This window comes from Melanaphis sacchari, unplaced genomic scaffold (genome assembly GCF_002803265.2).
Source record: "Melanaphis sacchari strain LSU unplaced genomic scaffold, SCAv2.0 Contig34_pilon_pilon, whole genome shotgun sequence".
Lineage (NCBI taxonomy): Eukaryota > Metazoa > Arthropoda > Insecta > Hemiptera > Aphididae > Melanaphis > Melanaphis sacchari.
In genome coordinates this window covers 51,809-77,243 of record NW_020271213.1, presented here as the reverse complement: position 1 = coordinate 77,243, position 25,435 = coordinate 51,809, and the positions used below count along the sequence as shown (strand labels likewise).

General features: G+C 27.8%; 1 protein-coding gene across 1 annotated transcript; it reads left to right on the top strand.

Annotated features, from left to right (window-relative positions):
* The first annotated feature begins 20,469 nt into the window (after nucleotides 1-20,469).
* On the top strand, nucleotides 20,470-23,098 carry LOC112596785. The gene is made up of 3 exons (XM_025342582.1): nucleotides 20,470-21,035; nucleotides 21,165-21,308; nucleotides 21,409-23,098. The coding sequence occupies exons 1-3, from the start codon at nucleotides 20,760-20,762 to the stop codon at nucleotides 23,053-23,055; spliced, it is 2,067 nt and encodes a 688-aa protein (XP_025198367.1). The 5' UTR covers nucleotides 20,470-20,759; the 3' UTR covers nucleotides 23,056-23,098.
* Nucleotides 23,099-25,435: the final 2,337 nt, after the last annotated feature.

Below are 25,435 nucleotides of genomic sequence, written 5' to 3'. Positions count from 1 at the left end.
TGATCCATTCAATGACAAAGAATACTCGAAACTTATTATACATCAGAGTGGTAACTGACTTACTGAATTTTTTTAATTTATAAGTCTATGAAATATAGTATAAGCCATGAGCGTCCCCAGACATTTTTCTAGGAAGGGGCAAAATTAATTAAAAAAAAAAAAATAAAGATTTTTTTTTATACATTTTATTTATAGAACATTATCATTAAATTATTACAGTTAGTAAACAAATTTAAAATTTTAAGGGGGGAAAGTACCCCGTCTTCCCCCCCCCCATTAGGGACGCTCATGATATAAGCAAATATATTTTATGTAATTAACCGGTTAATAGTATCAAAATAATTTGCATTAGTATGTCAATACTCATTCGTTTTAAATGAAACTCATTTAATTATAGTACCTACATGTTAGATATTGAGGTATACTTAAATATGTATATAGAGTAGATGTCAGATGACTGTAATTTTTAGCGATGTTAAAAATAATATATTGTGTATATTGTATATAAAATATGTAATTTTACTTTTTCGAGAATACAGTACCTATATTGTATTACATGTTACGGTAAAAGTAGATTATCGGGTAAGGTGGATTTATACATTTTCTAGGTATTATAGTACTTGCCCATTTGTGTGTAGTATTCCCATTAAGAACATTTTTTCATTTTAATATACAATTTATTATAAAGTTATAACGCCCAGTTAACTTAAGTCAAATTATTCTTTAACCGGACAAAATATTATCCTCAACGGGAAAAATGGTATTTTAATGATAGTTTCTCGAGATCCGGGTAATGTATACCTACTACCTGCATAGACTATAGTCAATGTATTATGTTACCCGCAACATATACATAATATTATACTATACATTTATCATAATATATTCATTCTAACATTTTGGGCGGACCAATGGTTCCTCCACCCCCGGATTTAACACAAGTTCCATCTATGCAGTCACGTATATATAATATATGTATATCATTATGGCTTATGGCTGTTATATTATTTACGACGTTGTGTAATTGGTATAATACTTCTCTAACTATACCCATTAATTTAACGTTTATGCTTAAACTGCATGTCATATTGTACGAATTGAATTAACAATTATTATTGTACGTTCGCGACAATAGACTAGTTATTGTAAGTTTATAATATTATGCTGCAGTGTCTAACCGTGCATATAATATTATGTAGGTACCTATCTACATATGCATGCCTACATATTCTATCGTGTGTACCTAAACATATTGTACGGGCGTATACGGTGACTTAACCTAGATATAATAAACAGCGCGTAATGAGACATGCACACTAACATGAAAAAACCCCAAATTATTGTTTAAAAATTGTTGAATAGTCAGTAGTCAGATAATATAGATGGGAGGGATAGTAGAAGAACAAATACAGGTGTGATGATTACATCTGGCAAGTACATTAGAAGTTTGTTGATTCAAGTGTATACAAAAGAGTCTAATGAAATGCTGTCAACGATTTAAATTCCATCGTGTATGGCTTATATACCCTACAAATATATTTTAAATAATATGGTTATACTTCAGTCGTTATAAATTACGTTAGGGAACAGCAGTTTATCCACGAGTTTATATTATATACCAATAGACACATTATTATTATTATTATTATTGCTCAATGCTCGATGAAAACTCCAATATTTAAAAAAAAAAATTGTATACCTATAAACAGTATAAACATAATTACTATTTATTGTTTTTTAACATGTTACCTATTTATAATGCATGGTAGGAATTATGTTGTTCCTCTATACCTATAACTATAACTACAGTTAATAGTTAAATATTAAACATACACAATTTGATTACCGATATTATACTATACAGAACGAATGGCAATTTCATTGAATTGCCACAATTCATCATTTATTTGCTATGTATAGGTATAAGTTGGTATACATATTGTATAGTCTTTATACGATTATAGGGCTGTATATCTATAGAAAGTTTATATAATTTTTATGCTCTTAACAGTTGAATTAAATGTTGTTCGAAATTGAATACAAATATTTGTATTAAATAATTAAATTTAGTATGTTATAGTATATAACTTTTAGTTAATACAATTATTTATTTAATTGTTGCAACAGTAATAAAGTAGGCGGTGTAGCAGTAATATAATTTTTAAATATTTTTTTAATGCTACGAAAAAATAATATGTACTTATACCTATATTAAACACAGTAATTAACACATTTATTATACAGCAAACAACATAATTAAAGTTTTATAGGAATATTATTATTTTTAGAACTATTGTACCTTGTATATTGTTTGTACCAATATACAATATGTATGAAAGAATGATATATTTTATCGGAGTTTTATATTTATCAGCAATATACACGCTCAAAAACCCGATTATATGTAAAGAAATGAAGTAGGTACATATAATAAATCACGATTAGATTTCCAGAATTTCAAATTCAATTATAATCTACACTGCTACACAATGGTATAATAAAATTATACTATAATATTACATTAAGTATTAATATTTAAAATGTAGTTAGATTATCGGTGTACTAATAATATGACAGTATTATATATTATATACCTACGTATACTGCAGGCGCATAATAATCTAAATTAATTTCTATTTTATGACCATCAATAATTGCTGCCAATGAGTTTCAAATTTAAATTTTTATATTTTCTTTTTAACAGCATTGCAAGACTTTAGACAATGATATATTAATACAGTAAGTCTAAAATTATGCTCCGTGAATCCGTAAGGTTTCGCCAGAGTGATCTAAGTGCTCCATAGAGTATAATATATGTTAACATTCAAATAAAAACAAATTCAATATTATAAGTATTGTAAATTGTAATAATTGTCATGATTTATCGTTTATATTTGTTAGTTTAAAATTTATATTTTTTAGTTTTTGGGGTGTCATTGACAACTTAAGAGTTCTGTGTACAAAAGAGTTTGAGAACCACTAAGTTATACTAGATAAATTACAATTTATTAATTAATAGTTATTATTTTATTATACTGTGGAATATCCGTGTATACTCAAATACAGATTAAGGTTTTTGGGAGACCAAAAAGTTGATACTTGCTGATTGTAGAGCCTTATAAATGGAAATATATTCTATATTCCATTTTTATATCTCTGTTAGGACGTTAATACGTATAATGATTGGCGCATTAATTGATGTACCCGAAACTTAATATAGTTATGTATAACTACCTACTTTCTGTTAAGGAATAATATCAGTATATCACTAATAAATATACATATTATGGAAAATGAATCAATAATTCAATGTAATTAAATTACAATAAAACACAAAATTTCACACTTTTAAAATAATATATTTTAATATTTTAAACACTTTGATAAAATATTACTTGAAGAGTCAAGTAGGTACCAATAGTTTTTGTTTTCATTATAACCAATATTATACACTACATATTATTATCATATTATTATTTTCAAAATAAAATAATATAATTTATAATTTCAAATTTGCAAAAATATAAAATAATAATATATATATATTAACGAAATCACCTTAATTGTTAGGTATATTATTTTTATCAGTCAAGCAACTGAATTATTAAAAAAATATTCTTTAATAATTTCGAACTTTTACTAGCAAAGTTCTAAAAAAAAAAAAATTATTACAAAAAAATTGTTTAAAATATCCCTTTTTGGGAGTAAATGGTATAACAAAGGCAAGAACTAAGATATTTTTATCTGCATTTTATCCAAGACAGAAATTTTAGAATTTCCGTACTAGTCATAAATTACCTACAAACTACTTTTTGTTATACGCGTCTGTTTTCTTGGATATACAGTGACAGTGATGGTATTTATGTTAGTTAATAATTAGTAAGTAGTAATACAACGCATTATGACTATCATACCAGTAAGTACAATTTTTTTGCTTTGATAGTGCATGTTCACATCTATTGATAATATTATTATAATATCAAATATATTTTAATAGAACTGCGTGTGACTAAGAGAGTAACTCATATACCACGTAGCTGTATTATTATCTATTTGACATACTAGACAAAAAGGTCTAGATGCTTTCGTGTATATTAAATATTATTAATTCGATTTGAACAGTCACTTTTTCACCCACAAAAAACGTTTCAGATATTACTGAGGGTAATTTTTTTATATTTAAATACTTGTAAACGTATTTACTACCCTCACCCCCCCCAAAAAATAAATAAATAAAAAAATAATGTTTACGTGTCTGGTTGTTATTATTACTCGTTTATTTTAAAATGTAATATTTTAACTAGAAACAATATAGGTAAAAATGATCAATTAACACAGTTTTAAACTGGCAATACTATAGTATATTATTAACCATTATATTTGGTTTTTGCGTGGGTCCCTATTATGCGTCAAGGGCTCTTAATCCGGGCCTGTACCTATAGGTACTAGAGCATATGTGCCTATATGTCGACAAGTGGCTTGATCCATTGATGGTTACTATAATAATTAAAGTACTTAATACCCATAATAATATTATTAAATCTGGACAATGAACATGTTACCAGCACTACTACAGCAGTCTGGGTGTGCACACATCGTATATTCCATTTACGTATTATATATTTTATACATTATATATTTTTGGTGATAAATATCGTTCGACAACGCACACAAATTACTTCGATTATACACAGGTAAATGACATTTATAGTATACGTCGTGTCGTGAAAACAGGCGTAAGTCGCGAAAAGCCCGACCCACTGTTGCACCTACACACTTCACGGTAGTGCAAACATTGAACAAAGACCGTTCGCCAAAGCGGCGACAACTACTATACTGCAGCCAACCTACGACTTGCATTACAGGTAAATGCGATCAAGCCGTGAATTCGGTCAAACCGACCAAATTCGATAACGGTAATATTTTAAGTTATTATTCATGACCAATGAAAAATAAAAGCGATTAGGTATTAGTGTATGACCCGTAAGACGAACGAGAAATATAAGCAAACAATAATATTATAGGATCTCGTGGCTTATCAAAAAAAATAATATGTCTGCAGTGGACTATTGTAATGAAATCCAAAGTTTATCTACCTAATAATTTTATAAAATAAATGGCAAATTCATCTTCGAGCTCTCACGTTCTTTTGATTTGTTGTATCAACTCAAATACATACATCGCTTTATGCACACACCGCGGTGATAATACTACAACGATAATTACACTGTAAATGGCCGAATTCCGATACGGCGGAAATGATTTATTTGTTCCGAAAAAACAATACAAGTTAAGTTATAATAGAATGATAGTTAGAAATATTTATTTAGACTAAATATATTGTTACTTATGTCGGTACGGTAACAAAATATAGTATATACAGTAAGATGAATTCTTCAACATCTTAACCTATACGATCTGCTATAGCTGTTATATATAATATATAATATATGTACCTAAGTATTATACAGATGAGATAAAAACGTGATATCTGCGTAGGTATCTCCTATTGTAACTGCATTTATGTGTAGTATAATATTACTTATCCCTGAGTACACAATGATACCTATGTATGGGGTCCATATACAATCAACATAACGATAAATAGTAATGTATAATAATTATAAAATGCCTATACAATATGTATATAAATATATAATTATAACCGCAATGCCGAATAAGACGCACTGCATATTATAGACTTAGTGTATAATACTCGTAACATGTAAAATGTACAATATGCACTCACATTAAAATATAATCAAACCATTTTTTATTATAAGTCCTGCTTATTAAGTTACTATATTGTTTAACACCATATTAGTATTTTTAAAGCGCACAATCATACCTATATATACTACAGGGTAATTCATTTAACAGCATTCATTATCTTATAATATACTTAAGTATTTCTTTTAAATAATTTCAAGTCATTACAAAACAAAATTTTTTGGAAAAAAATTACTTTTTTTACCATATTTTATCATTATCATTTTTTAAGCTTTTTATTCTTTTGAATGACTAACATATACTTTTAATTTTATACTATAGAGAAAAAATATTGTTTGGAGCTTTTAGACCTATAAAAATAAAATTTCAGACAATATCAGTTTACTAAATATATATAAGTACCTATTTAAAGCTTTTACGAATAGTGCAGTGGACCAATATTTTTACGCTGCACCACTCTACTCCGCTCTCAATATTTTAAATATTTAGATATAACTCATAAGCTATATGCGTTTAAAATTTAATGTTTATGTATCGAAGTAGGTATTACAAAATATAGAATGTAGAATTAAAAATGCATATTGTTATTAAAAAAGTAAAAAAATGAAATAATTATGACAAAATAAGTCATGGATCACCTAATATCATATACTTAATATATACCGCAAAGTTGCACTACTTTAATGTAAAAAAAAATAAAAATATAAAAGTCTGTGGTCATTAGATATGTATATTTTACTTAAACCAGTTATTTCTGTACGTTTTACGTAAGAATAATAATGTTTGTTAACCACGGCGATAAATAATTTATTGTACATTTTTATAGTCTATTATAGATACGTGTTAAAGATTTTTAATGACCTTTGTCTATTTCAGTATCACATCAAAGATTTGAGTAGACAACATATCAAATATAAGCATGATAATACATAATTCGTTTTTAAATAATAATAATTAATGATAAAAATAAAATTAATAACTAATTAAATATACAATTTGATTTCGTAAAGGTATTTACCACACCTGCATTGTAATATGTGTAAATGATGTGTACATGACTATCGTACGCGGTGCGCGTTAACTTATTTGTGTACAATGTACATTGTATAGTAAAGTAATATTTTATACTTTTGTTTGATATAATATTAACGCGCGTGTCTGTATGTTTGTACACGAAAAGAACCTGTAGTCCCTGGTACACGGGCACAAATTTAAAGATCAATATTTTAATGCTGATATACACTAGAGTGCGCGCGCAAGTAAGTGCCATTGGTCCTTACTAGGGACGCCCCAGCATGATGGCGTGGGATTGAACTGCATCAGATCTAACAATATTCGTTTTTATGATTTTTGTCGTTTTCGGTGTTGTTCCGCACACAAAAGATATAATCATTAAATTATTTTTAGAACATATAATAAAAATACGGTCGTTTATTTGTTGTGTGCACATTTCGTTGAAGTCTGATTCATTTATATATTTTCGCCAACACAGTTATCAAGTCACAATATTATTATTCCTTTGTTAAATATTATGATGTAAATATTTAACTACATGTATCCTTTCAATGAATTGAGAATCTCCTGTAAACAAATAAAATGATAAAATGATAAAATAATAATAAACAAAATATTATGAGATTATAACATATATATTATAGGTAATATCTAACTGCGTCATATGAAAAAGAACCATGTATAATATAATCATATTATTAATTTTTTTATTTATAATTTTGGTAGTTCGATTATATAATATATTCTGAGATTTAAAAGTTTGTTAAGTACAATAAAAAAAAAATATATACATTATTATAGTTTATAAGTCATAATATTTACATTAAAATTGCATGCAAAAAATACGTAAGTGCGCATAAAGAACTAATAGTGATTGTGCGCTTACAGTACCTAAGAATAATGTATAGGTATAATAATAAATTGCAATCATAAGATAGATATGCATTTTTCCTTAAATTATTATTATTTGTACCTACGTATAATACTATAAATTATAAAATAAAATGTATATTATACACATTCTATACGCGTCTTTACGTTATACAGGCTATACGTAGCCCTTGATGGATTTTATAGTATTACGCTGTATACCTATTGATCATTAAAACACAAAAACAAATAACCGTCGGACTTTCGTTTGTTCATTAATAATTTTTATTGTCACTATTTTATTACAACCCCTTACGAGGACACCGAACTCGCATAACGTGTCCAATGTTGTCTTCGCGTCTTACAAACCTTTACAACGTAACAAATATGCGTTCAACAGAACCAATTTTATGTTGTTAGCTTTAATAATGGAATAAACTAATCTATCATTAAATTTGAAGGTAAAACTATTATCAAAGGCAACTCGTATTATTAATATCTTAATTTTATAGTGATAGTTATAAGCATTTTAATATTGTAATATTTTGCATAGCTATATAAACTATAACCTGTTACTTTACTAACTACTTTAAAATTAAAATATCAACAAAAACTTATACAAGTTGCCCTAGATAATATTCATACCTTTAAGTTTGGAAATAGTTCAATCCTAATGTTAAAGCTAACAACACAAAATTGGTATCTGTATCTGCAGCTGAATGTAAATTTATCGTGTTTATAAAAGATGTAGACAATATAGGTTAGACGTCCTCTTATACATGCAGGGTTGGAATGAGTTTAAACAAATCGTGTTAAACATTTTTTTTAAACGTTATAATAAACTTTTTTAAAAAACAAACATAAAATTGTATTGTAATTTTTTTTTATGAAATATACATTTTGTTTGTAGATTACGGTATAGGTATACTTAAAACCGTGGTCTAGATAATTCAAAATAATGTTACTTACAATGTATTTATATGTATATTATACTAAAAAAAGCATTATTTTAAATTATTATTTTTTTTTTTATAATTTGTTTAAAAAATTAAAACTTAAAAAAAACTTTAAAAAACACTTTAAAACAAAAAAAAAACAATCTTTTAAACAAATAAAACGTTTGTTTTTCTTATTTAAAAACTCTGTTTTTTTAAACCTTACATTTTATGTATTTATCTATTACGTATATATACTTCAATGCCATTTTAATGTTCGTGTATACGATCGTTAGAGTGGAAATTCTTTGAACATGTACCTATACCTAAAGTCCTATAGGACTTTTATATTAGGGAAATTTCGGGAAAGTCTTTAGAAACAGAAAATAGTTCCTATTGCGTTGCTTGTTAAAAGTGGGGTAAGAAGTCTGTACAGATATATACTATCTATTAGTACTTATATACATAAGTCTGTGTTATGTCTTAGGTACAAAAAATATACGATTTATTCTGTATTTATATTCTAAATTATAATAGTTCTTGTTAATTATACCAGTATTTAGTGCTATATTTCATTTACTGGAAACGTTTTCATTTTATTCTTATTTATCTCTAGTTTTCTACATTACCTACATATATATGTACATAAACATATTACCTATATTAACTGTGTAAAGTCGAATATGTGCATCTATTCATATAACATATTAATATTTTTTGTTATTCTTCCTAAAAATCGAATGAAAAATCATCCGTTGTTTGTATTTTATCGGGATATATTTGACCATATATTTATGTATATTCTGTGTATACATATACATTATATCCAAACCGATAATATTATGCTCTTGCAATATTGTGCTCATGTTTATTACTCTATATTCCCCGGAGGTAAATTTACCCTTAACTCTGTCCCCTTGTTTTCTTATACTATATTAAATTCCTGTTTACACAGAGGTCTCTCGCACCACCACCGTCCACCATCACCACTATGTATGAAAGCTTTTTACCTGCCCCCTTTTAGCAGCCATGGCCAAATCAAATAGGCCGACACACAGTCTCTGTATTGGGTGGCTATTATTATACACATATAATATACGTTGTATATATTCACGAAAATAAACGAGATAAAGGGGCGACGAACCTATATGAAATTTAAAACGTATCAGCGTATTTTTCCATTATGTGTTGTACAACATAATATTATATTATTAGGTATAATTAAACCAATATATTATTATATTGAAAAAAAATCCATTATACGTTTATAATAAATATAATAATATAATACATATATACATGTATATGATTGTGTTACGTAACAGTGCCGTTGTCGCCATAAATGTAATTGATGTATACTTATACTATACAAATATTTACAATTATCGTGTTCAAAAAACGACTGAAGAGTGAAAAGCAATATCCCTGCAACTAAAATCTGTAAAACCGTGATCATAATTTCTAGCATGGAATATATATTATGTCATTATGCAATTAATATTATAATATATAGATGACTTTTAATAGGTTTTATTTTCGTAATTATTTTTTTTTTTTAATTTAATAGTCAACATCAAAAAAAAAAAAAATCACTTCGTGGCGGTCAAGTGCTTGTGCGTTCATGCTGATACGTAATAATAATAAAAAAAAAAAAAAAAATACGTAAAACGCGGCAGATGTAGAGAAAAATAAAATAATATAGCGGCGGCGTACTCGACTTCGGTTTCAGATGAAAATGATTGTGTAATGATGAATGAAAACGATTCGACAATAGACTGCGAGACCGAGACGGTATAATATGTGATGTATATACCTATACGCATATTATAGTGTAGTACAATACAGTCGTTGCACCCGAATTGCCGGGGCTGTATTATTTTATATATACGTCATATTCAATATAATAACATAATATTGTACTATGTTATATGCGCTTAGACCTGTGCGTTTTGGTGATGGACTAGCATAAACCGTAGTACACACTATATACAGCATATATTTGTGTATAGATTTATATTTATATATACAGGATACCTGGCCGCATAAAATCGACACCGACGTTGTGTATAATATAATATAATATATATATATATATATATTTATATGTATTTGAACAGGTTGTCGGTTCGACACTGTTTTGTCAAAATACGTTACGGTATCTGTCAGTCAGTAACAGCGTTATTGGATTATTTCGTAAATGCCACAACAAACGTAAATGCGGGGTATCATACAAAAACGGTTATTATATTACATTATTCGACCAATCGAACAAATTAACGACGATACATTAAGTCTACCGTTAAGCCAACGAATATAAGCCTACGACTACTTTAAGAGGGTTGTTGAAACTGTCTCGTATTGAAACCACGCAAATACATCTATATAATATTATACGTTGCACACACATAAATACGAATACACACACACACACACACACACACACACAAACTCAAATTGAAAAACAAATATATATATATATATATATATATATAAATAAATTAATATATTATATTTATATATACACATATCTTTCTCGTGTGCATACCTATATATTATTGTATTATACTGCGCCGCATGTATAATATATAACAATAATACTTAAGTAATATGTATTTGTGTTCACGTCGATCATATGACGGTGACAATAGTATGAAATTGCATCAATTTTATATACGTTTGTCAAAAACCGGGTCATACTCATAAGCTTTAAGTCCCTGCGACGGTGTGCGCGTACCTACGCACGAGAGTTCACTTGAATGTGTGTGTGTCGATCGAGCGTGCGCTGCTGGTTATCGTGTGTACAGACATTTTCACATGATTTACGGTGTACACATACGATCGCAAATTAAACACAAATTATTATTTATAACCTATATATAGGTACGTGTATGACATTATAACCATATTTTTCTCGGCAACCGCGCGCTATAACAATAAATAGTTTTGTACACGTTTATTTCTTTATGCGTCACGCTGCACATTTATGTTTGGAATACGAGCGTTTAGTTTGTGTAGCCGTATGGGTAAACCTATCTAACAACTTTTTCGCGGGCTGTGTATAATTATCATTATTCCGCAAACAAAATTGTACCCCACGTCGTTTCTATATTCACCTCCCCCCCTAAAAAAAATGTTTTATGATATTATACAGGGCCTTAGAGGAGATTCGATTTATATGCGTGTATAATCGATACACGTGTACATGTCATGATGATCTTTCACTCTACCGAAAAGTATTATTGTCAAGTTTATTTCCCTGGATCGTAATAATACGAGATCCAAAATCAATTGAAATACCCTTTAAATATGTATTGCGGTAGACGATTTAAAACGAAGTTGAAAATATAATTTTTATCGACCGCATCTTATTTAACCAACGATATTACAAGTTATAATAGTTTATTAGTTTTGTATTTTGTTTGAAACGGAATTGAATATGTAAGCTTCTTTGAACATTTCAGTATAACTAGACTGACTACTCTACTTGTACAAACTTTTATCAAACGTTATTAAACTAAGTTTCATTATGTTTAATAGAGTATAAATAATAATTATATCTAATAATTTGCATTTCATTCGTGATTAAAAACAGTTCATCATAACTATAAACAGTAATTTAAGTATTATATTATAGACTACAATTGTCTATGATTTGTCATTCATTTGTATATTAGAAGAATTAATTGATTACAGTTTACTATAGTTTAGATATGGTACCTTTATAAATATTAGTAAATAAATAAAATAATAATAAACAGAATATTATTACATGTCAATACACAACTGATTCACATCAAAATCGTATAGCATTTTATAAATATAAAATATAGTGTAAATTTATATAATACTATGAATAACTATAGTTAAAATTTAGGTAGTTTGCATGCATAATTAAACAAAAATTAATTTGCTATATTTACAGAATACTTATTTGTTATTATGTGTAAAAGCATTAATTAAGTAAAGTATTATACAAAAACAAAAAGGTGAAATTATAATGGTGTTCCCGTATAACTGAATGACATTATACTGAACGTAAGAAATGTAAGTATGATAATAATGTTGTATGAGTACTTACAATTTATATGACAAATAAGTGTCATTTTGTTGATTGCAGAGATAAACATTTTTTACTGCACTGTTCAAACTAGAAAGATAAAAGAAGATCGGTGGACGTCGTCAGAAAGTATACTCAAATTAGGTGCCTAACCTATTTGTGTTTATTTGCGAAGAAGAGTGATAATACTGCAGGCGTAATAAAAAATATCAATCTACAGGACGTACAAAATATAAATATCGATATTACAGCAGTAGGTATACAGAAAAAATCTATATGATTTACGTGCTTTTTGAAATTACCTATACCTATTAGAAATATACTTAGTCTTAATTCATCGTTCTTCGAGATATAATCGTATAGTTTCTTTTTTTCACACAAACCTAAAAATGTATATTTTTTTTATTAGAAAAAAAAACTATGTTAATTATCTTTATATATCATGAAATATTATTATTTCTAGTTTTTTTTTTTTTTTCATGAAAAATTACCCAAAATTATACTGCCGAGTTGTAATTTTCGTTTTAATTAATTTATATAATTTTAATGTATCTACTTGAATTCATATTTGAACTTATTATATAATACTTAATATGCATCTAGGCAAGTGATATTTTTATTAAGTTTTTACTACGATAAATATTATTGATAAAGTGAAAACTACTGATTTTTCCTACAATACAAGTAACACATTGTTTTTGAATAAAGTCTATAAAACAATCATAAAAAATTGCTTAAAAAAACTTTATGTTTTAATTTATAGCTACTGTTTAGATGGTTTTTGATGATAAAAAAATTAATGCAAATATCTTCTAAAAATGATAGTTCTTCAAACTATCTTGATGAGATATCAAATGAAGAAAAATTTGAATAATTTATTGTCATATATATTTTTTATGCAATTGAATTTGCTATATGTTTTATGGAGTTATGATTTTATATTATTTATAAGATTTAAATTAATTAATTATAATTTATACTACAATAATTAATAGAATAATAAATAACAACTTGTTAATCTGTATTTATACCAATTTTTGATATTAAAGTGTGTAGAAGAATCATTTTATATTCTGTTAAATATATTGTTATACAAAATAATAGTAGTATCGAAAACTATTGAAATGATTGTTTGTACACACAGTATACATATATACATAGTGTATATTCGATAACAAAACAGATTAAAACAGTACGTCAATAACTAATAAGGGTTTAAATGACACCACGCATAATTTATAATGTATGTAAAATGTTCTTATAAATATGTATATTTTTAAATATCTGTACGTATAATTTTATGATTTCAATGCAGTTTGGTGTATTAATACCAAAATAAAAATATCCAACAACTATATTTATTGTATGTATGTCTCAATGAACATATTATATGAGTAGGTATAATGTACAAGGATTAAATCGTTTTCTTATAATTGTTATTTGTATATTTGTATCTACCTATATGCTATTACAATTTTCACCCATGGAAACGGTACTTACTATCATATCTTTGTAAAATTTAAATATTTACAGTGCATACTTAAATTTGTAAGGGTATTTAATAAATATACCAAGCTAATCAACTAAATATTAATCAGTTTTGATAAATACAGGAATGAATTCTATGATATCCTTGTGTAAAATAAATTCAACCCAGTATTTCTGTGAGAGCTTTGATCTCTACTACTATTTTCCAACGGCGCATCTGTTACTGCGCATAAGACCTATTAGAAGCATAAATACTGGTATACTGCTTAATAATGTTTGTATGTTTATTAAGTTAAACATAAAGTTAGTACTTAGTTATAAGGTATATGAAATAAGTAAAACAGATACAGAAATAGACTGAATGTTTGTGGCGATGTGGCTGAATTTTGTGTGTGACGATAGTATATTACATCGTCTGTACACTGTACAGCTCAAAGCCATAGGGTTGAAACTAGTCTAATTTTACTGATTTTGTAGAATTTTGTTTTTATTAGTTTTCAAAGACGTGTATTGTAGGGTGCCAATTTTACCAAGAAAAAAGTGTGCATTATTAGGTATTACATCTTATTGCATACACTATAGCTTGCACAAGAACGATTTTTCGCAATAAAATTTTAAATTAATTTTTAATCATGAGGCTTAAAGACCTACCTATATGTATAAAACTTTCAATTTATTTTAAATCTTGAATTTTCAATAATTTGTTCTGCTAAATGTATACTATAGATTTATCTGCAATAAACTTAATAATAAATTAGAACATTGATATATAATAATAATATATAGATAGCTGGTATATTTATTACAGAACTATGTATTTTAAATTTTATAAAAATCATATACCTGTATACATTGTGTAAATAAAATTTACTATGAAAATTTAAATTTTAAACTCTAGATCTTAAACACATATCATGACTATTATGTCATAATTTATTGCATCTAAAATTTCATAGATATATAATAATATATTTTTTAAATTTAATATAACTAATAACTATAATAAATTATCCTTAAGCAATATTGAACTAGGGCTTATGCATTGCCCAATTTTTGTTTGACATATTAAAATGTATAATTCATAATATAGATTTTGGCCAGAGGTTCTATCAGTGTATATACTGATATAGCCATGCAGGATTCTGCAAGAGTATGATGCAATATTGTAAGTAATATTACTAACATTGACGGTTATAGACTTGGTCTCAATAACATGATATCATAGCAGAAATATAATACGACTAAAATTACAAATATAAGTTTGCTTGATTGAAAAACAAAATATGACGTTTTATATCACTGCCTTTTAAAGCAGTATAACAAATCCAAAGCCGTACAAATTTGTAAGTGAATAATAATAAATTGGAGGCCGTGATATAAAGTGATCAGCTCCCATTTGGCCGACGTACTAGCTGTTTCACTGAATTTATTTTTCTAGTAACTTAATATAACTTATAAGTTACAAATTACATGCTTATTAATATATTTACGTATCATGTATTCATATAAATTTACATATACGCAATTATTAGATACCCCCTTATAAAGTGATAAATAAAAATTCGATAATTGTATTAAAATAATAAAAATAATATAAAATAGTTTCTTAAATAGTTAAAATTATTTTTTTGTGTTTAATTAAATAACTAATATTATCCTAATAATCAATCCATTTCATCTATAGTTTATCGCTTGTCACTCTTTCTTAAGACAGCATTTTCTTTGTTCGAACTTAATGTAGGTATTTATTGTAAATTCTATTAATTTGTTTTCCTCGTTGGAAAAGTTTCATGTCATCCTCAATTTTAAGATGTTAGTTGTTAGTTTTTCGCCTATCTGTATTTCAGTGGCTCCAAATATATAGACTATATCTAGGCGCTAAATCGTCTAACAATATTTCAACAAAATAATTTAAAAATTCTTCCACTTTTTGATTATTCTCTGGTCTTTATTACAGTCTTTATCACTTTTATAATTATTAGCCATAAACTATCTAGCTATTTTTTTGGGAATTATAGATAAAACTGAAAGTCTACAAACCAAAGTTTTAATTAGTGAATCACCTCTAAATTGAACATATAATCATTTCAAAGACCAACATCAAAAATACTTTCATATAAATCACCTGAGTATAGTGGAAAAGACATCCGTGAATTTATGCATCCGGAATCTACTGTCAATACTCGTACATTTGAAATTATCACGCGAGTTTTGCAGTTTTCAACACACTTGCAATATTTTTTATTTTTTATCGTTTTATTAATTCTAAAATAATAGTTATTAAAAATAAGGCATTCCTCTTTACGTTGTGCAGAAATATATTCAAAATTAATTAATTTATAATTGTATATGTTTATTTTAAAATGTAAATTATAAATGCGCAGACACGAATTATTATAATCATATACGATACCGGCCGTACCGTGTTATCGACTTTGCAGTTATCGCCGCGGCCACGACATTCTATTCATCCTATTTTATTTATACGATTATCGGAAATAGTATAGTACTGAAATCGTTTCAAACGATAAATACTTCATTGTGTTTATTTATCGTTTAATAAACCACAAGTTCACAGCCATGTTTTAAAACAAAAATAATTTGAGAATGAAATTCATTTGATGGCGAAACGGGATACGACCGTGTAAAGCTATGCCATAATACAAATTGTTAAACTAACAATTCTGTATGATATTTATCTAATAGTATATAAATATACATGTAATATAAATATATATATACATGCGTAGATAAATATGGGTGCATTTTGCGGGCTAACGTTACATGCACGACTGTTGATTATTATTGTTGGACACAATAATATCAATACATGGTCAGACCATGCGGTCGTCGGCAGTATCCCTGAAAATAAGTATATATATATATAGGTATATGTATATCGCAGGACTTTACTTACCGTGCATGTTTATTGTATAGTACTAAACATATATACGATAAGGTGGTTCACGGGTATACGCATTTTATTGATCTTTTTTTTTTTTTGCGTGGGTTATGAAAAAAATAAAAAATATATTAATAATAATAATAATAATAAAATAAAATATTCTCACGGCACATAGGTACACAAATAAGACCGATACGGCAAAAAAACGGTAATTTTTTCTTCGTGGTTTTACCCTTCATCGCGATAAATAGCCCGCAGAGACTATACGCACGGCGATTTATTGTACGAATATACCTACGTATTGTGTGTCTGTGTGGGTATAATGTGTTCCTGTATATTTATTACATTGTGTGGTGGTCGGATCCACTGCGTGAAATCGACGAAACCGGTAGTCGGTATAATAATGATACTATATATTATATTATACGTATATACCTATTATATTATATGCATTATACACGTGTATACTGCGCGGTGGCGCGGGTGCGCGACGGTAATTTTTTTCCGTATAATATTTTCTTTTCGTTTTTATTTTTATTTTTCAATCACGTGCATTATGCATACGAGGGACGTTTTCACACGTCTTCGACACTATGCGTACGATGCAGAGGGTATGTAAATGTCGGTTTGACGGCGGAAGCCTATATACGCTCACAATAATAACTTTTTCCACGTTATAATATTACATAACGTTTACAACGCCTTTTTATACAAAAACGATGATGTGTTTATTATCTAAACCGCTTATGCCAACAGTGTTAACGTTTCTTTATAGTTTACATAAGAATATACTTATATTAGTGTATAGCAGCCACATGTATATATGTAGGCAATATATTAAATATTATTGTTGTATTGTTAACGTGTACGATTTCTCAACATGTTTTATACGTAAACCTATATTATTTAACCTATAATAAAAAATTGAACATTGGTATACATCATGCAATTATTATTATTTTACATTCGAATTTACGTAAACTATATTTATAAGCATTATACACCTGTGCCTGTATGTACAATAATCTATATACAAGACTGACGAATGGCTAAAATAGGATATTTAAATCCCGGTGTAAACCTTCGTTTTGTAGTGAATTTAAAAAATTCAAAAATTGATGCAATTTCTGTAAAAAAACTTAATTATTATTAAAATATATAAAAATTTTTTATTTTTACTTTGTGATCTTCGATAGATTATTACAAAAAGAGAAACTAATACATTTTTATTTTGAATGATTCATTTTTTTTTTAATGTACATTTATAATACGTAAAAATGTCTTAGATTTTTAGCGGAACAAAGAATGTATTGTGTATTTACTTTAAAATGATATGTGTTATTATTTTTTTTTTTTTGACAGACATAGCATCCTGAAAATAGTGACAATCTATTTTCTATTAATAATTGGAAGTCTCAAGTACAGAATGATTGCTTTTATTGTTTATGAAATTTATATTTTTTCTTTTACTATATCAACAATACTGAACATTATCCTTGTTTAGATGATGAACAGGTGTGATCCTTAGACATTTAAAAAAATGACTAAACCTATATTATTAGTTATTATAATAGACGAGTAGTAAATAAAACGGTTAAATAAAAATAACATAATGAAATCATGAGGAATATAAATTCATTATATTATGTTTTATCTTAGACTTATTATCTGGGTATACATATACTTATTTTTTATGTTTTTAACTTTTCTGTCTTGAAGGTCATGTTAACTTAACGGTATACTCTTTTTACTTTAGGAACGAATAAGGTATATATTTGCATTATCAATCTACTTAACATTTTAACCTTCGAGCCCCAGTTATAGAAGTATAGGTACCTATTGTTAATTTATCAATGCTCTTAATTAGTCTTTGATGTTTCTATGTTTGTATATTTACTGTAAGTCTATAGCTGTACATTTTATTTAATTTATCATTAAATAGTTTCGAGTTGCAATTATTTATTGATAAGAGTTTAATGAAAAAAGACTATCAGATACAAACACCGGATGTTTGGGATTCGTCTCAGCTAATAATGATAAGTAATGAAAAATAACTGGTCATGACAGTATTGTATGTATACTTTATACATCGAGATTATTTTTTATTACAATTTTGTAATTCTACATGATCTTTAACTTTAAACGTAAAAATCTGAAATATGTATGTAAATTATGAAAAACAAGAATATACCTGTTGTTATTAAAAGTATAAAATATAAAATGAAATTTTAATATATATATATATATATATATATGTATATTATATCTGTTTAAAATATTGCAAATCAGATTCAAGATAAAAAAATATTATCTTTAATGTTGTATTACTATAAGAAATCAATGATAAATCATCATAATCATAAAAACGTTTTTATGTATTATTGAAAATATATTTTATTTTATTTTTTAGTAAGTACCTACTTAATGAATTTTTTGGTTGAATATTATACAACATATTCACGTATTTACGTGTGGTATATCAATATGAATATAATATGGTTTACAACTTTCCACTGAAATTTTAAATACACTTAAGCAAAAATATAAATTCTATAAAAGAAAATATAAAAAAATCATAAAATAAGTACGATTCATATTTAAAATAAATAATAAACTCCATTGTTATTTAATATATAATGTTTGGTTAATCAAACAACAATTTAAACCCATAAATATATGCAAAAAAATACTTTGTAATTTAATTTAAATGGTATTAAGAAACACATACATCACACATACACATTGTAAAATTAAAAAAAAATCATCGATCGATCCGCATAAAACCAAAAATTAGAGTCAATTCACATAAAAAATTATGAAAGATTAAAGTTCTAATTTTAACAACATTGGATATTATTATTTATTTACGATTTATGTCCAACCAATTTATGTTATTTAGTTATTATTCGAAAAATATAGATAGTGAAAATTTGAAATATATACCAACAGATTTTCTATAGTCAGTGAAATCTTCAAAATATCTCGACACATTTAAAGCTATTTATAGGCATTTCAAATGTTTAAATTTTTTAAATATTTTTAAAAATGTTGATATAAATATTTATGCTATATGAAAAAGCTTGAAAGTTTGATGTAAGAGTCATTAAGAAATTTAATTTTTTTTAAATACCTATATGGGCAGTAGGCACAATTCTTTTGAGCATTTAAAGTTCGACAAAATTTTCAAATAATTATTTTATGATTTTATATTTTTATTATTCGGTCGATATAATCAGTGTTGGGCATTATCTAGATTAAATTATCTAGATAAATTATCTAGATACAATTTTTGTATATTTTATCTCATCTAGGTAATTTTTAAATGATTTATCTATTATCTTATCTAGATAATAAAAACGGTCTTTTTTTTTTAAATTATCTAGATAATTATTTACTGAATTGTCTGTTATTTTTTTTTTATACTTATTAAACAAAACATAACAATTAACAACTAGGTTTGTTCTTTGCAACTAGTAAAGTTGTTATCTATCACCACTATCACAATGGGTATACTAATTCCACAATATTACCATTTTCTGTAAAACAGCTGTCAGCTTATATTCTGTGGTATTAGGATCTACCGATCGCGATTGTGTGTTATCAATGTTATCATATTATATCAGTTGAGTTTTATATTGCATAATATACCGATTATACCGTTAAGATTTTGATTTTGGTTTATCGACTTTTAGTTATTAGTGTCTAAGTGTCTTTAGTTAAATTATTTTTTATAGACAGTTGAATTAATACATCTTAAGAGATGGAAAAATTTGTACAAAAAACGCGTAAACGTCAACTACAAGATGACAATGATTCTGTTGAAGAAGTGGAATCATCAATTGTTGAAGAAACAGATAAACCAAAAAATAATGTTATTGATACTAATGATACCAAATTAAACTTTAATTATTTATTTGAAAATTTCTTTACCGTAATTTCCATCAATGTAAAAAAATTAAATGCGGTTTGTCAAAATTGTCAAAAAGTGATATGTGGTTCTACATCATCTTCGGGAAATTTTTTAAGCCATATTAAGGTAATATAAATAAAGAATTAAAATTGTATATAAGTATTTAAAAAGTAAAAACACAATATGATAATATATTTAAAATATTTAACTTGTGTCATAAATAAATACAAATGTATTGAATAAAAATTATTTTAGCTTAAGCATCCTGGACTAATGGATAAACTGAAAAGTTGTAGAGAACGTTACAAAAAACCTAAAAATGTATTAACACAATCTAAATTATGTCACATGACAAGTCAAACATATAATCCAATTTCGACAAAATTGTCCAAGGAAAAGGTAAAATATTACAATGGATACTAATAAGTAATAAATAAATAACAATACACTTCAATAAGTATATTTAATTTTAACTATTATTTTATTGTGATTAATATAGATTACGGATTTAGTATTCAACTATATTTTACAAGAAATGCGACCACTGTCAACATGTGAAAAGCCAGCATTCAAAAATTTAATTAAAGGTCTAACAAATAATGAAGAAATATACATACCGGATCACCGTGTAATCGGTGCAAAACTTAATGAAGATTATAAAGCTTATGTAACTAAATTAACTGAGCAGATTTCAATGAAATCTTATATATGCACCACAGCTGATATATGGAGCTGTAATAATAAAAGTTATTTTGGCATGACAGTTCATTTCATCGACGAAACTACATTCAAAAGATCTTCTTATGCTCTTGCTTGTCGACGTATACAAGGTAGTCACAATTACATAAATATTGCAAAGACCATCACTGATATATTAAATAATTTTTGCATAAATGTGACAAAAATATCGCACACAGTCACTGACAACGCCTCTAACTTTGGAAAAGCTTTTCGGGTTTATAACCAACAATATATTGCTTCAAATGTAACCACAGATACAACAAATGACACAAATGATTTAAATACTTCTATTGACGTTGATGTAACTGATATGTCATCTATTATTGACGATATTCAAAAATATATTTCAAATGAACATATAGATGATGATGAAGAACTTATTCTCCTGCCAAATCATATGACTTGCTCCGCACACACATTAAACTTAATTGCAACAATAGACACAACAAATATTACAGAACAAAAGTATCGAACAATTTCAAGAAGTACTTTTGGAAAGATAAATGCTTTTTGGAATATTTTAAGCAGAAGTTCAACTGCTTCTGATAAAGTGTTTAAAATATGTAATTGTAAATTTCCTGTGCCGGTAGTAACACGTTGGAATTCATTTTTTGATGCAATTCAAAAACTTGTTCTTCATCAAACTAATGTCACCGAAGCAATTAATGAACTAAAATTAACAAAATTAAAAAGTACTGAATGGTCATTTTTACAAGAATATTGTCAAGTTGTAGAACCATTAGCGACTTCATTAGATAAACTCCAAGGCGAGGATTCATGTTTTTTGGGATTTGTTGCTCCAACAATATTATCATTAATGAACAAACTTATGAATACTTCCCACTTGGTTTATTGTCAACCATTATGTTCAGCAATTTCTAAAGGACTAGAAAAAAGATTCAAAGCTGTATTAGATTTGAATCTGCCTGAGAGCAAACCATATATTTTAGCATCTGTTAGCCATCCAAAGTTTCGATTAAACTGGGTTCCACCTATTTTCATACAAACTTGTAAATCATTATTTTTGTCTGAATGTAATCTTGTTGGTTCAATAAATAGCTCACAGCTAAGCCAGTCTACTAATTCGGAAGACAGCGATGACTTTTTTGAATGCATTATGCCATCATCTCAATTGTCTGATACCTACGGTAGCTGCAGTTTATCAGCAAATGTTCAAGCGCTAACTTTTTTAGACATTAAAAAAAAAGAAACAAAAAATCTGCATATATTGAATCAGTATCCAATTGTGAAACAAGTTTTTCTCAAATACAATACGACTTTACCTTCCTCAGCCCCAGTTGAGAGATTATTTAGTGCAGGCAGTCAAATACTGACACCTCGAAGAAATCGTCTAAAAGACAACACTTTTGAACAATTACTATGCTTAAGATCAACTAAAGAATAGGTTAGGTTACTTATTACTTATAATATTATATTAATGACCACAATAATTGACTAATATTACATATAAATGTAATATCGTATTTTAATATTTATATAAATTAAATGTTTTTTTTTTTTTTTTTAAAAATATGTAACCAAATAAATCAAACGTTACAAACTACCAATTTGTTTATATGACATAAAATAAATAAAATATCAATGTAAATTTATAGTATATTTTTTTTTATATATATAATCAGATATCAGCTAAAGTTTATTTTTATAAATTATCTAAGTATTATCTAGATAATTTTTTCTTGAAACTATCTATTATCTAAATGATTTTATTTAAATTAATCTATTATCTCATCTAGATGATTATATTAATAAATATCTATTATCTTATCTAGATAATTATTTGATTATCTATGCCCAACACTGGATATAATCGAAAAAATATGAATATTACCGAGTCGACCCGCGCGGGAGACGAGTAATATAGTGTACGATGATATCGCACGCGCATCTTTTATCGAGCGGCCCGCCACGTGCCGCTTGCCACCACCGACGCCACCGCCACGAGACGTAAATATGGCGCGCGTATTAAAATGTATATTTTAATCGATTACGCCATGTACACAGTATACACGTTTGTGGGATGTACTGCGCGCATTTAACAATTATTTACAGTAACATTACCATATTTTGTTTTGTTCTTTATTAGAATCGATGGTGGACGGGTGGGCATAATAATTTATAACAGTTCATCGTCACGAATAATAAATAAGTACTTGTAATATAATAACATATTGTTAGGAATTGTAACATACCTATATTATAATATATGCGTGAATGAATCTACGTAAAATGATTTAACGAATTTCTAAAAACTAAATTATTTAACGGTGATGTGTAAAATAAATCATAGTATTAAATCTATACATGTTACAACATGTAACTCTTTTTCTGTAATATATTACACCTATATAGCAGGATGCAGGAATATATAGATGTGGAAAATATAAAACTGAGATTTATGAAGGGGCGCGTGCTCCCTTTTTTCCATCCATGACCCATCACTGAAGCGGTGCTGAAAGAAAATCGCACGCCGGGAACCGTACGAAATTAGACGTCGTGATGCTTGGCCACCATATTATATATAATAATATTTCACGCGTATTACGTTCGAATCACAGCAACACGGGTTCGTCAATTCATCCTCGGGCCCTTCGTTTTGTGTGCACACACACACACACACACATATATATATATATATATATACTATTCAGTTCCGAGTGGAGGATAGGATGACGGACTTATACAGGACGCATGACGACTCTGCAGGCAGGCGATCATCGACGTCGTTCAAAACGGGTCGTCTGCGGGGCGATTCGTCCGCAACGTTTGCCGTCGACTAGGGCGAGGGGGGCTAGGGGTTTTGGAAGATGACGGGGATTGGGTCGGGGGTGTTTTGATTGTGTGCTATAGAGAGTACCCCAAATGCAGGAAACGTCGGAGAGGTGGACTAGGGGAAAAAGTGCCTACGGGCCGGATGCCGCCAAACTATGCGTGCGAATCGACGGTGGCAGCAGCAGGGACCGGGCGCGGTTATGTTTGCCGTTGGGCTTAAGGGACGCGTTTTCGACAACGACGACTACGACGACGGTCGTCGAGATTGCGATTTTCAAGTGTACCTACACCCCTCCCCATCATAACCGTCGACTATTATAGTCGTACGCCTTCGCCTTTGCCTTCGATGCCGCCGCCGCCGTCGTTTCCATGGCTGCTCGTCGCGTCTTGCACTACCGAGAGTTTTGCACCGCGTAGACCGTACTTATATATACATATATATTTTGGATACTATATATACTACTGTAATAATTATATCAAAAATACTTCGTCTCATTATTGTCATCGCGTCTCGAAACTACCGTTATCGTTAAATTAGTTTTGATTTTACTACGTAATTTCAAATTTGTAGCATTCGATTTGTCTGGTTCCGTGGATAAGTATAGCAGTGAGTGGAAATGATAATTAATGTATTCGCCTTTAAAAAGCAATTATCACCTTGTTATGTCCTTTATTCGCTGAAGATTTATCGATGTATTCGTTGTCGCAGTCAAATTTGACTGTGGCGCGGCGAATCGTTTGGTTGTCGTTTTTTTCCCAGCGGAAATCAAATCACGCAACCCCGGTCATCAACCGATCACCCCTCTTGCCCACCCTAACAACCATCCGCGGTAAATACCATTGTAGTATTTATCGCTCGACGCGCGGTCGCTCACTCTTTCTAAACAACGGCCCAGTGCGACAACACAGCACCACAGCGCCGCACACAATATAATAATAATGATAATAATAATAATAATAATAATAATAATAATAATAATAATAATAATAAT

What these genes read in the sequence shown, in the direction of transcription:
- LOC112596785 (XM_025342582.1), top strand. Translation starts at nt 20,760, where the DNA reads ATGGAAAAATTTGTACAAAAAACGCGTAAACGTCAACTACAAGATGAC. An exon ending in ATTTTTTAAGCCATATTAAG is followed by an intron (nt 21,036 to 21,164) that starts GTAATATAAATA and finishes AAATTATTTTAG; the next exon opens with CTTAAGCATCCTGGACTAAT. An exon ending in CAAAATTGTCCAAGGAAAAG is followed by an intron (nt 21,309 to 21,408) that starts GTAAAATATTAC and finishes TGATTAATATAG; the next exon opens with ATTACGGATTTAGTATTCAA.